At 41.5% G+C, this 14,284-nt stretch overlaps 1 protein-coding gene across 2 annotated transcripts in view; it reads right to left on the bottom strand.

Annotated features, from left to right (window-relative positions):
- Positions 1–3,240: 3,240 nt before the first annotated feature.
- rbbp5 (retinoblastoma binding protein 5) overlaps positions 3,241–14,284 on the bottom strand; it is a 29,100-nt gene continuing 18,056 nt past the window's right edge. The window contains exons 9-14 of one of the 2 annotated variants that reach the window (XM_061728353.1): positions 14,185–14,256; positions 13,288–13,405; positions 11,260–11,329; positions 10,584–10,825; positions 7,258–7,335; positions 3,241–3,552 (exon numbers count right to left, since the gene is read on the bottom strand). In XM_061728353.1, coding sequence (XP_061584337.1) covers positions 3,500–3,552; positions 7,258–7,335; positions 10,584–10,825; positions 11,260–11,329; positions 13,288–13,405; positions 14,185–14,256 — 633 coding nt within the window. In that variant the 3' untranslated portion in view covers positions 3,241–3,499. Of the gene's footprint in view, positions 3,553–7,107; positions 7,336–10,583; positions 10,826–11,259; positions 11,330–13,287; positions 13,406–14,184; positions 14,257–14,284 lie in introns of both variants that reach the window. The other variant, XM_061728352.1, reaches the window with a different exon arrangement.

Genomic DNA, 14,284 nt, shown 5'->3' on the forward strand with positions numbered 1-14,284 from the left:
AAAGAACAAACTATTTACCTTGGTGCTTTTACTCTGAAGCTGCCTCGGCGTTTCCGTTTAAATCCGTCCGGCTGCGTTCACTGTGACTGACAGGTTAATAGACCAATCCCCGCTGCCGTGAGCCGCGGAGGCCCCGCCCACTCCGCTGTGATTGGCCGGCGGCACCAAGGGGGCGGGGCGTGATGACGTATCTTACCAGAAATAAGAAATAGGCTCCACAAGTGGAAAATTACGTCAAAAGTCCCAAAGGAAAACCAGCCCTTTTAATCTAAAAGATCCCTAAATGATTCCCAGGTGAATTAACACACATTATCCGTCTGCTTTATGTATTTTTCTACGATAAAAGTACAAAATTGCATGACAGAAAGTACTACTTCATGGAAAAAACGGGGTGGGAACGAGAATGACGCACTGAGTTTGTTTGGGGTTTAAAGCAACAAGTGGATCTATTGGAATAACTTTATATAATGAGATAAGATTGGAAAAACACATGGGTCTTGTCAAGAAAATGAATTATTACAAAGTGAGAGGTTACTTTTAAAATACTTAATAGATGCTATCCAGTCAAGACCAATCTTATTAAAAATATGAGATAAACGTTGACCACTCTGTTCTTTTTGTGGTTAATGTGGATAAAACACTAATATCTCACTTATTCTGGAATTATTGCACATAAACTCATATACTCTGGATTTACCTTAATAATTTTATACAGGACTGTCTCAGAAAATGTGAATATTGTGATCAAGTTCTTTATTTTCTGTAATGCAATTTAAAAAAAACAAAAATGTCATACATTCTGGATTCATTACAAATCAACTGAAATATTGCAAGCCTTTTATTATTTTAATATTGCTGATTATGGTTTACAGTTTAAGATTCCCAGAATATTCTAATTTTTTGAGATAGGATATTTGAGTTTTCTTAAGCTGTAAACCATGATCAGCAATATTAAAATAATAAAAGGCTTGCAATATTTCAGTTGATTTGTAATGAATCCAGAATATATGACTTTTTTTTTTTTTTTTTTTTTTAAATTGCATTACAGAAAATAACAAACTTTATCACAAAATTCTAATTTTCTGAGACAGTCCTGTAAATGCTAAAGTTGATTCCTTTAAGTTGATTCTTCAACATGTAGTATTTGGTTATCAAAGAATGATATGACAAGCCCAGACAAAGTTTATTTAATCAACCTTCTCCTAATTATTGCTAAATGTCATATTCACTGTACTAAATTTGCTAGCCAACGTCCAAATATAATTGTTCTCAAAGCTATATTAATATTCACAGTCTTACAGCATAAACCCCAAAGTGGTTAAAACGAGAAGCTTATGTGAAAAATATATTTCCTGATTTATTTTGTTTTTACTTATTTTTCCTCCTTAAACCTCAAGCCTTCTATTTTATTTTGATATATAATTTACTGTCCGTAATTTGTAACTGCATTTTATCCTGAAGTTTTGTACCTTTTCTGTATATATCTGTCAATAATAAAAACGGTTTCACAGTTACAGACATGTCTGTCTCTCATCCAATACCTGTAATATTTTTTTTCATTTCTTAAAATGAAATTTTTAGCATTTTAAATCCTGATAATTGTTACAGCTAAGAAAAATTGTGAATTATTCAGGTGTAATTGGCCACGGTTACATGATGTTTTTTAATTTGGAATTAATAATTCCAAATTAAATAATTCCGAATTAAACTATTTTCCTTTGAGTTTACATGGAAATATAAATTCTGAATTGAGGTTTCCATGGAAACACGTTTGCTGGTCTTTCTCCAATTCCTCTCCAGGTCTGGGGGTTGGGAAGGTTCTGATTGGATAGGGGGGGGACCGGAAGTTAAACTACCGGAAGAAAAACTAACTTAGCCACTACAACTTTGAAAAGTTCACCATTTTGATGTTTCCTGTTTCCATCTGTTCTTTTAATGATTTCTATTTCTTAAATAAATGTCTCTGCTCTTGACCAGCGTTTACTGCTGCTGCATCTGGAAACTTTGTTTGGAAAACCAGCCCAGCGGAATATAAGATCATGGAGACAGACGGGAGAGGGAACGAGCAGAAAGAAAGACCGGATTAATTTAAAGAGGAATGAGTGTATACATGATCTGGAATTATTCTATTGGGATTTTAAATCGGAATAAACCAGCCACTTACTTCGGAACTAAGGCCACGTTTCCACATAGCCGGGTATTTACAAAAATGGATATTTCCCTCTACGTTTTGAAAAATACCATCATTTCCAGGAACCTGCATAAATATCTGTTAAGGTGCTATGAGCAGCCAAACCTACAGGGGGCAGTGTAACGAGAAGATAAAGTCATGCTAGCCAATCAGAATCCTGGAAAAAAACATCAACAAATGACACGAGTAACTTCCAGTTACTTCCAAGATGAACCAGAGTCTTTGGTTTGGAGTGACAGAGAAGTGGAGTTACTTTTAAGTGTGACTTTAGAATATAAAACAGGTAAAATACAAGAAAATATTGACGGTTACAAACTAATTGTAAACACAGGACGCACACACGATGCTGCACTGCAAAAACTCAACATCTTACCAGGAATATTTGTCGTATTTCTAGTTAAAATGTCTCATTTTTAGTCAAAAAATCTCATTGCATTTAAAACAAGAGTCATCACGAGATAAATAACTTATTATTTGACAATTTTCACCTTTTTTCCAGTGATGAGTCTTGTTTTAAGTGTAATGAGATTTTTTTTTGACTAAAAATAAGAAATATTCTTGTTAGGATTTTGAGTTTTTGCAGTGTGGTGACGTTTCTGTCTCATAATGTGACGTTCTGAAGCCTAAATGTCAGTTTCTCTCCGTTTACAATCAAACGTGAAGACGGAGTTTTTGCAAATCTCCACTTTGGCCGGAGTTTTCAGAAATGATAGTTTTTGGAGACTTTGAGCTTCGTTTTCGTGTAAACGGACGGCCAAAACGCATGAAAACACCACCGTTTTTGCTACGTGGAAACGGGGCCTAAGTTTAATTTGGAATGGCCATTTTCATTCAGAATTAGGTGTTTACGTGGTAATTTTTACTCATTTTAAATCTGATTTAATTTTAATTCTGAATTAAACTTCCCTTGTAAACGCACTGATTGTCCCTCAGAAGTGGGAACATAAGCCGCGCCCCCAAAGGAGTAGATGCTCCGCCCCCTAAAACAACCAGCTGTCATGAACAGAAAAGACATGTTGAAAACTTTTAAAAAGCCACACAAGCGGTCATAAACTATAAATGACAAATGTTTTAATACGTATAAAAACAACAGGAACAACAACACTAAGGGGACGTGGGCGTTCTATACAGGATTCCTGCGGAGACGGGCGACTCATGGCGTCGTCTCTCCGCGGTTTTCCATCAGAGATCCGGCTGGCTGGGAGGAAACAGTTTACTGGGAGGAAACAGTCTAACAGTCTGCCGGCCCAACGAGCTGCTCGTCTGTATCTGTACATGTGATGTTTGTCTCTGAAAGACGGCGGTGCATCAGTCCAGCCCTCCCATGTCGTGCTGTTTGTACGACTGTGACACCAGATTCCCTGCAGAGAGAAGGAAACCGTCAGAACAACCAGACAAACCGGCTGGGATTTACTGCTGGGACCACAATCTGAGAAAAATTAGACTCAATACTTTACATAAATTAACAGGAAATGCAAAGTGACGGTATTTGGTTTTCAGAAAACACAAAAAGAAAGGAGTGATGTAGTGCCTGTTTCAGTTCTAGTTTGAGTCTAGTCTTTGGGTCCAGCTATCATTTTAGTTTTTAGTAGTTTTAGTCTCGTTCATTCTCCTTTAGTCGTGTCAAGTTTCAGTCGACTAAAAGTCTGAGCTTTTAGTCTTATTTTAGTCAGAATTGACTATTTTAGTCTAGTTTTAGTCAAAGATTGTATTTAGCCAAACACATTTTACAATTCAAACAAGGTTATCTTATTATTATGTTATTGTTACCTTATAGACTCAAGAATTTATTCATTCCAGATACAGAAGACTCTCATTTGAGTTTACAACATATTTATTTTTATCTTTTTCGACGACAAATTGGGTTTTCTTTTCCACGTCTATGTAGGAAAGTGGATCCAAAGATCTAAAGATTAAACTGGTTTAAAGACTAAACCAGAGAAACTACTGAAAACATGGACATTAAGGATCTTTGTTAGAACATTTCGTCTTGTTTTGGTCAATGAAAATGAAGACATTTTATTTTGGAATCTACATTTTAGTCTGGTTTTTATTCCTCTATGATATTGCATTATATATTTAATTATTATCGTCACATGACCAGCATTTTCGTTGCGTCTCAAAGGTTCGTTGACGACGATATTTAGTCATAATTTTCGTTGACGAAAGCAACTTTAGAGTGATGAATGCGTTTTATATGATTTTAAAAAACAAATTTAGCGAGTTAAATTCCTCAGAAACAGAAAGAAAATATCAGCATTAGCTCAGTTAACATACATCTTCTAAACCAGGGCTCGGTAACCCGCGGCTCTTTAGCGCCGCCCTAGTGGCTCCTGGAGCTTTTTCAAAAATGTTTGACCTTTTTTTTCCTTTTTCTTTTTTTTGACATTTCGACTTTTTTCTCGAGATTGTACTTCAACATTAAACTCTATTTCAACTTTTTTCTCACGTTTCGCCTTTCGCCATTTGTCTTCATTCTAAGGCTGACACAAGACTTCATTTTTTGCGGCTACAGAAATATTAGTTTTTTGTGTTTTTGGTCCAATACGGCTCTTTCAACATTTTGGGTTGCTGACTCCTGTTCTAAACTATGTGACATGCACTTAATGGCTTGTTTAATATCTGTAATCTACGAATGATAGCTTTATTAAATGTAACTAATTTTTTTCTAATTAGGACTGAGACGCAGGATGACGGTGAGAGTCGGGTCAGTAAACAGCAGAAACAGCAGGAGGAGAGAGCGGAGCTGCTGCAGACACACAGGAAGCGGGAGGAGCAGGAGGGTCAAAGGCCAAGCAGGAAGTAGATGCAGACTGATGGATCAGGGAGGAAGCTGCACCGGGAACCGTTTAAAACATCCAAACATCTGCCGACCCCAGACCCCCGACCGTAGGGGGGTCTGGGGTCGGCAGAGGCTTCGGGGGGAGGAAGGTCACAGTCTGGGGGAAACCTCCAGATTCAGGTGGAGTCCAGAGTTCTTCTTCTCTAAACTAAAGTTAAGAGTTGCTCCAAGACCAGAACTACTGATACTTAGGGCCAATCCCAATACACCCCCTACTTTCTACCACTAGCCCTAAAAATGAAGCAACACATTTTAGGGCCCTTGTAATCTTCCCAGGGCCCAGTCCCAATCTCCCCCCTACTTTCAGCACCACCCCTAAATTTAGCTGCTACGTCACTGCGTGGTTTACGTTCGGGTACGTAAGCGACTGCGTAGTTACGTTTGCACAAACGTCACACCATATCAGGAAGCCCAGAGATAAAAGCTGTTTTAATTTAGATTAGGATGTTTTAGATTAGGATGTTTTAGATTAAGGGTCTCAGATTAGGATGTTTTAGATTAGGGTGTTTTAGATTAGGATGTTTTAGATTAGGATGTTTTAGATTAGGATGTTTTAGATTAGGATGTTTCAGATTAGGATGTTTTAGATTAGGAGGTTTTAGATTAGGGTGTTTCAGATTAGGATGTTTTAGATTAGGATGTTTTAGATTAGGATGTTTTAGATTAGGGTGTTTCAGATTAGGATGTTTTAGATTAGGATGTTTTAGATTAGGATGTTTTAGATTAGGGGGTCTCAGATTAGGGTGTTTTAGATTAGGATGTTTTAGATTAGGATGTTTTAGATTAGGATGTTTTAGATTAGGATGTTTTAGATTAGGGTGTTTTAGATTAGGATGTTTTAGATTAGGGTGTTTTATATTAGGATGTTTCAGATTAGGATGTTTTAGATTAGGATGTTTTAGATTAGGATGTTTTAGATTAGGATGTTTTAGATTAGGATGTTTTAGATTAGGGGGTCTCAGATTAGGGTGTTTTAGATTAGGATGTTTTAGATTAGGGGGTCTCGGATTAGGATGTTTCAGATTAGGATGTTTCAGATTAGGATGTTTCAGATTAGGATGTTTTAGATTAGGATGTTTCAGATTAGTGTGTTTTAGATTAAGATGTTTCAGATTAGGATGTTTCAGATTAGGATGTTTTAGATTAGGATGTTTTAGATTAGGATGTTTTAGATTAGGATGTTTTAGATTAGGATGTTTTAGATTAGGATGTTTTAGATTAGGATGTTTTAGATTAGGATGTTTTAGATTAGGGTGTTTCAGATTAGGATGTTTTAGATTAGGGTGTTTTAGATTAGGGTGTTTTAGATTAGGATGTTTTAGATTAGGATGTTTTAGATTAGGATGTTTTAGATTAGGATGTTTTAGATTAGGATGTTTTGGATTAGGAGGTTTTAGATTAGGATGTTTTAGATTAGGATGTTTTAGATTAGGATGTTTTAGATTAGGGTGTTTTAGATTAGGGGGTCTCAGATTAGGGTGTTTTAGATTAGGATGTTTTAGATTAGGATGTTTTAGATTAGGGTGTTTCAGATTAGGATGTTTTAGATTAGGGTGTTTTAGATTAGGGTGTTTTAGATTAGGATGTTTTAGATTAGGGTGTTTCAGATTAGGATGTTTTAGATTAGGGTGTTTTAGATTAGGGTGTTTTAGATTAGGATGTTTTAGATTAGGGTGTTTCAGATTAGGATGTTTTAGATTAGAGGTCTCGTAGGAGATCCCAGATTAGGAGGTGCAGCTAGTTTAAGACCCCCGATGGTCCAACTGTGGTCTATCTCCTTTCAGGGTTCCAGCTGATCCGTCCAGACCAGTTCCACTAGTTTTATAGGATTTCATATGATCTCCAGGGAACTCTTATGACTCTTGTCAGTGTTTGTCGCGGTGACCTTTGGCCCTTCGGACCCTCAGACGCCTCTCTGAGCTCCAGACTGTGAGTTTCCAGTGTCAGGGGGGGGTAGTTAGGGGGGGGGTTAAAGCAGACCGGGCTGGTCAGGTCAGGCTAGCAGCAGCAGCAGCAGCAGCAGCAGCTGTTACCATGGTAACAGCAGCAGCGGGGTTGGGGGGTGTTCTCTTACCTGAGGCCAGGCACCCCTCTGCCCTGCCCTTCATCCCTCCTCCTCCTCCTCCTCCTCCCAGGCCTGCGGGGGCGGAGCTTCCCAGGGCGTCGCCCCCCAGCGAGGGGAAGGCGGGCCGCTTGGGCCTGAACGGGAAGTCTTTGTCTTTACCTTTGGAGCCCTTGGGCCGGCCCGCCGCCTTCTTCTTCGACTTGCCGTCGCCCTTCACGCCCAGCAGGGGGTGCAGCTCTGCGGAGAGACGGAGACGGTTCAGGGTTCAGGGTTCACGTCAGGACTGAGACGGCAGCATCGTCAGTATAGAGCATTTTAGTTTATTTTCAAAGAACTCAAAGCTAATTAAAGCTGCAAGCAGCGATGAACGGGCCCTCGCGCGTGTAATTTTCACCAATAAAAGTCAAGGACTCAAAACCGAGTCCGATGACTCCACCACGAGTCTTTATGTCAAACCATTCAAAAGTTATTGCAGAAAGTAGGAACTATCAAATATGGACCAATCAGATGAAGGGGGTGTGCTTTTTGGCGTCTATCGTCGCCACGGTAACACTTTTGAAAGAGAAAAGTAATGTGCGTCGTCACAGGATGGAGACGCACATTTTGATGTATAACACACCTGGGTGCACGTTACGGTTCGGGCCGTATTAACGGTCGAAGAAATGGCATAAATTGCGCAAAAATTACACGATTAATTAAAAATGGCCGACTTCCGGTTCGGTTTCGGCCATGGCTCCAAGAGACTTTTCTTTAAGTTGTGACATGACATGTGGCTCTTCTTCCGGCTCTCGGTGAAGGGGGACGCTTTTCTGCTCCTCTCCCTTATCTATCTGCCCTGCTACTGCTTTTTGTCCTGTCTCGTCTTCAGAGTCTCTCCTTTTCACTCCTCCGAAACTCTACAATCATGGAATTGATTAACTGGTCTCTCAGCACAATTGACCAAATTTTTGCGACGAGAAGTCAGGGGGTAAGGGAGCCCTCCTGCCCCGATGGGACATTTTTTGCTGGATACATAATGGATTCCTGGAAACATTGGAAACCGTTGTGTCTGGCGATCCTGCTTGGCGGGAATTGATCACAAATTCGTCTGTTTGGAGTCGCCATTGAGGAATCAGAGACTGAAGGCAGACGGAAAATTACTGGAGTCTGTCTGTTTTCTTTTCAATACAATTGTTGATTCTATAATCTGACCTTGACAGAGCAGCCTTGCGGGGTGCTCCAGTCTCAATCTCCCTGGTGGAATGTAAACAAGATGCTCTGCCCCCACTAGCCCTCCCCTCTCCCAGGAACATTTGTGGACCTGTATCAGAACTGTACCGAGCCGTCTGATAACATCATGGACATTGGCTGAGGAACAGCTGTGGGCCGAAGTTTCACAGACTTACCACTCACACTTGCTGATCCCCCCCCCCCCCACACACCCCCACATGCAAGTCTTGTGATGATGTTTGTTGCTTTGTGTGCCGAGGTGTTTTTTGCACCTTGACACTGCGTATTATATTCAGTGTGAAGATGTGTTTTTTCTCCCCCCCCATCCCAGTGTTACCCTTGGAAAAATAGGCGCATAATACCATTGTGTCGCCGCCGGTGTATCCGAAGTCAAAAACATGTTTTTCTGAACTGCCAATAAAACCGGATTCTGACATGATACAGGTGTGTACCGATTTTCGTGCATGTACGTCAATTGTGGGGCTTGAGGCACAAAGTTTTCTAGGGGGCGCTGTTGAGCCATTAGGCCACGCCCATTAATGCAAACCATTAAATATCACATTTATCACCAGGCCTGGCTTGGTGCAAAATTTGGTGACTTTTGGGGGACGTTTAGGGGGGGGCAAAAAGGCCCTCATTTAGTCAGAAGAAAAACGAGAAAAAAAACAAATTTCCTACAGATACAATAGGGCCTTCACACTGACAGTGGTCGGGCCCTAATTACTGGGCAGTTTTGTGCAAATGTGGCCCCTGAACTGGGCGTGGCCCATATCGCGACAGGCGTGGCCCATATGGAGATGGGCGTGGCCTAAACTGACAGGCGTGGCCCACAGGCCGCTGGGCGTGGCCTATAGAGGGAATACGCATGACGTCACAGGTGCGACTTCACAGCGGGTTACGCCCACTGAGCGTAAACCTTCAGTTTGAGCAACTGGAAAACATCTAAAATGGGAAAAGGCTGTTGTTTGATCGACTGTACTCATAGATTTAGCAAGAAATCCGAGTTATGGTTTTACAGACTGATGAAAAAATAAACTTAAAGGTATTGTGACATCATTTTTAACATGCTTTTAACACTATTAAAAGTCTTGGGCAACATCCCTCAAATGTGTCTAAAAGAGTGTAACAAGAAAAACTTCACTCTAGTTCTCTTTTCCTGGCTTTCTATTACAGTGTTTTTTTGCGCTGTGAAAAATGCTTCCTTTCCCCCCTTTCCTGTCAATCATTGCTCCGCTCCTCCTCCAAACCTCCTCCTCCTCCAGCCATACGCTCACAGCGGCGTCGGAGCGACAGGCGAAGCATGCACGGAAAAGCAGAAGGGGGAACCACAGCAAACAATCATAAAAATAAAGGCATGCAAGCATCACTGTCCCCTTATCTTAAGTCCAGTCAGTGGCCGCGGGTCTTCTTAGCAGTTTTCCTCCGGTGATTAGAACAAAAGAGGCTCTAAACAGCTCCGTGTTAAGCCTGATTTATGGTTCCGCGTTAAATCGACGCAGAGCCTACGCCGTAGGGTTCAGCGTAGTGTGCGCGTCGCCGCGTAACCCTACGCCGTAGGTTCTGCGTCGGTGTAACGCGGAACCATAAATCAGCCTTTATGGTGCGCTGGAGAGGAGAGGAGGCAGGGAGCTGGGTGGAGGGGGCGGTGATTTAGCGGGCCCTGACGTCACGGCCCGCCACCAAACCAGGTGCGCCGTTTTTGCACAGTTATGCGGAAAATCCCAGAAAGCACACAATACACTGAATGTTAAAAGTTCGTTGTTTTTTGGGTGTAATTGATGTCAAGACACCCAACAAAACACAAAAAAATCAAGAAAAATGTGTTTTTCATGTCACAATACCTTTTAAGAGAGACAAATGCAATGCAATTCGCAGAAACTGGAGGCGTGGTCTATATGACTGGAAGGCGTGGCCTATGTTACTAGGGGCGTGGCCTACAGGCCACCTGGCAGACAGGTGAGTTCACAAACCCACGATTTTCAAAATAAAACCCCAACATCGGCTCCGACTTGTACACACATGAAAACAGATGAACATCCAAATATCTGTGTTTTATTCGTGATTATATTTAAACGGTGCTAAAGTGTGGACAGGAAGTAGAAGTTAATGATATTCTCAAACTCAGACTAATAAACGAGAGCGGTCCCAACCGGGAGATTCAGAAAGTAAAAAACAAAGTAAACCATCGTTTCATCTTCCTGGTGAGAGCAGCAGCCTCTAGAACCGTAACCATGGTAACCACGGGGACCAGGCCAGTCCCCGGCCCGGGGCCTCACCGTCGCTGGGGACCCCCTGGAGCTCGATGGTGGTGGTGCGGGCCTTCTTCTTGGCCGGGCCGCCCTCCGACGACGGCTGCCGCTGCTTCTTGTCCCCGCCGGCGCCGGCCAGCGCGTCGTCCGGGGCGCCGGGCTGCGCCGCGGCGTCGGGCGGGGGCCCGAACGGGTTCTCCTCCGGGTCCTCCACCTCCGGGGCGATGGGCAGGTACAGCAGCGCCTTGTAGTCCTCGATCTCCTCGTCGCTACGGAAACGGACATGGAGACCAGGGGCCGGATTCACAAAACATTAAGAAAAAAAATCTTCTTAAATGTCATTTTTTTCTTAAGTTCAGTCTTAAGAAGAAAGAAGAGAAGAAGTCGTATCCTCCAAAAAAGTTCTTAAGTATTTTCTCAACTTTCTTCTTAAGTTTCTTCTTAAGAAAAAACTTGTAGCATGTAGTATGTAGCATGTAGCATGCAGTATGCAGTATGTAGTATGTAGTATGTAGTATGTAGCATGTAGCATGTAGCATGTAGCATGCAGTATGCCATTTCAGATACATTCATATTTTAAGTTCTTAAGTAGGAAAAATAAGAAATTCGTAAGAAATGACAGTTCTTAAGACGGTTCTTAAGAAAATATTGAGGAATTGCACTTAAGAACTTTCTTTCGACGACTCGGTTGGTTGTCTCTCACCTGCTGCAGAAGGCGATGATTGGATCCACAGACGTCACGTCCACCTCTTCATCCTCCGCAGCGTCGGCGCCTGAAACACCAGCACAGTTTCACCCACCGGGAGTCATCGGTCTAGTCTCTGGGTCCAGCTGTCATTTTAGTTTTTATTAGTTTTAGTCTCGTTCATTCTCCTTTTAGTCGTGTCAAGTTTCAGTCGACTAAAAGTCTGAGCATTTTAGTCTTATTTTAGTCAGAATTGTCCATTTTAGTCTAGTTTTAGTCAAAGATTGTATCTAGCCAAACCACTTTTACAATTCAAACAAGGTTATCTCATTATTATATTATTGTTATTATTGTTACCTTATAGACTCAAGAATACATTCATTCCAGATACAGAAGACTCTAATTTGAGTTTACAACATTTATTAATTTATCTTTTTCGACGACACATTCGGTTTTCTTTTCCAAATCTATGTAGGAAAGTGGATCCAAAGATCTAAAGACTAAACTGGTTTAAAGACTAAACCAGAGGAAACTACTGAAAAATGGAGATTAAGGATCTTTGTTGTAACATTTGGTCTCGTTTTGGTCAACGAAAATGGAAACACATTTTAGCAGAGGTTATCTTATTATTATATTATTGTTACCTTATAGACTCAATAATACATTAATTCCAGATACAGAAGACTAATTTGAGTTTACAACACATTTATTTTTCCGCATTTCTCCCCATCTTTTTCTTTTTCCACGACACATTGGGTTTTCTTTTCCACATCTATGTAGGAAAATGGATCCAAAGATGGTTCTTCTACGTTTTAGCAGTTTTTTTTTTAAACATACTTTGAATAGTGAGACCAGAAAGGACAGAAGGCGACTTGGACGTGAGCAGAAACTATAATCGAGGGTTGAAAGAGAAGTGAATCCTGGACTATAACAGGTTTGGTAAAGGCCTGAAAACTCAGCAGCAGCTGCTTCTCTAAGGCCCTGCTGATGTCCTTCCTCTCTGGCATCGTCTCAGCTATCAGTAAATCAGTTAATTATCACTTCCTCCTTAGAGTCGGAACATCCGGCTGACGAGAAACAGGAAGCCGGACTCAGATGGAGAATAATCCCTCAGACAGCAGTGTGAGGTATCTGGAGCTGAACATCCAGAAATACCACACATTCTTGGCCTGTTTTCTTTGGCCTCGCGCAGCGACGCCCTAAATACTTGGGTAGAAATTACTTCCCATCGTGGGGTTTTTTTAGACAGCAGCTTCTTTATTTTCTTTACGTCACGGCTGAACTTTGATCCATTTTCATATCTGCATGCACCAAAGGTCGTGTCCATCTCCAGCCCTCACACCTCCGTGATTCCTGTCTCTACGGCTGCGTATCGACATCCAGGGGGCAGAGGAGTCTGATATCAATAAACACGTGTTGGAGAGGAGAGTGTTTGTTTTATTTATGCTCATTCTGAGAGAATGGCGGCGCTAACGGACCACTGAACAAAAGCTGACATTTCAACACTTTTCTTGTCTTTAATTCTACAAATGTGTGAAAATCACAACAAAGAACAATATATTTCACCCCTCTAGTTTTCTTGTGTTTAGTTTCACGACTGACTCAATAATGCACCAAACCTTCCAGAGGTTTCACCTCCATTTCACCTGTATTTGTAAACACCTCCACCACATGGATGGATGGATGAATAGATAGATGAATAGATGCATGTATGGACGGATGGATGGATGGATGGATGGATGATGAATAGATGCATGGATGAGTGGAAGAATGAACACACATTTTTCCACCCCACTCCCCAAACTGAACCCTAACCCATTCTTATATTTATATACTTTTTTGTAAATTTTTTCTTTGCACATTTCTTGTACATATGAGACATGCCCAACTTATCTGTTTATTTTAACTTTATTTTTTATTATCCTATTTGATACCAACGTTTTGCTGCTCAGTTGCCTTGAAATTGCCCCTCGGGGATAAATGAAGTATTTCTGATTCTGATTCTGATAACCCAGCAACCCTCCCTGCACCAGAACCGGTTCCTACCAGTCTGCTCCGGTTCACTCTTGTCCTCGTCCTCGATGTCGAACTCGGACTCCCGCTCCTCGTACTCCACGTTCTCGTCCAGCTCCTTGAAGTCCGGGGCGAAGGCGCTCCAGTTCTCCTGCAGAGAACGGAACAGGGTCACCACGGTGACGACAAAGAACACAGAACACAGAACATCAGGACAGCAGCTGCAGGAGCTGCAGGCGCCAGCTCTGAGATGTTAATGAACAAGATGTGAGGAACAGGGCTGCAACGATTCGTCGATGTTGTCGACAAATATCGACAACCAAAATTGTCGACAATGAATTCCATTGTCGACAATTGTCGCCAGACGTGTTTTTTCCAACGAAGTGCGGCGTTTCACTTCAATACAATCTCTGCCGAGCGGTAGCGGGTAAACAAAAATGACGGCGTCCTGTAGCTGCTGTGCGTAATAAAACTTCAAAAGTTTGGGAGCATTTTGGCCTTGATACGGCAAATAAAAAGATGACTTGCAGGGTTTGCAAAGCAGACGTTGCTTTTCACGGGAGCACGTTGGTAATGCATTTGAAGAGAAAACACGTCGGAGTCTTGAACGAAACGGACTCGCCTTGGTAAGATATTAAGCATATTTTGGCTTTAAAAGAACTTTAACATTATGTCTGACTGTGCCTGACAAAAGTATTTTAAATTAAATGCATGCAGTCCAAAGAAGTTGAATAAAATATTTATTTTTCATTGAAGCTCCATCTTTCTTGTGTTTATTATCATTTGCCACATAATTAAAGCAACCTCATACTAAATTTAAGAATAAATTACTAATTATCTGATTAGTCGACTAATCGTTTCAATAGTCGGTGACTGGTCGACTATTGAAATAGTTGTTAGTTAAAGCCCTAGTGAGGAATCTCCACGTACCACTTGGTTCTGGGCCCAGATGGACACGACTCCGCTGGAGATGGAGGCGATGATTGGTCGGACCGGATGCCACTGGGGAGGGAAGGGATTGGTTAACCGG

This window comes from Cololabis saira, chromosome 8 (assembly GCF_033807715.1).
Source record: "Cololabis saira isolate AMF1-May2022 chromosome 8, fColSai1.1, whole genome shotgun sequence".
Classification (NCBI taxonomy): Eukaryota; Metazoa; Chordata; class Actinopteri; order Beloniformes; family Belonidae; genus Cololabis; species Cololabis saira.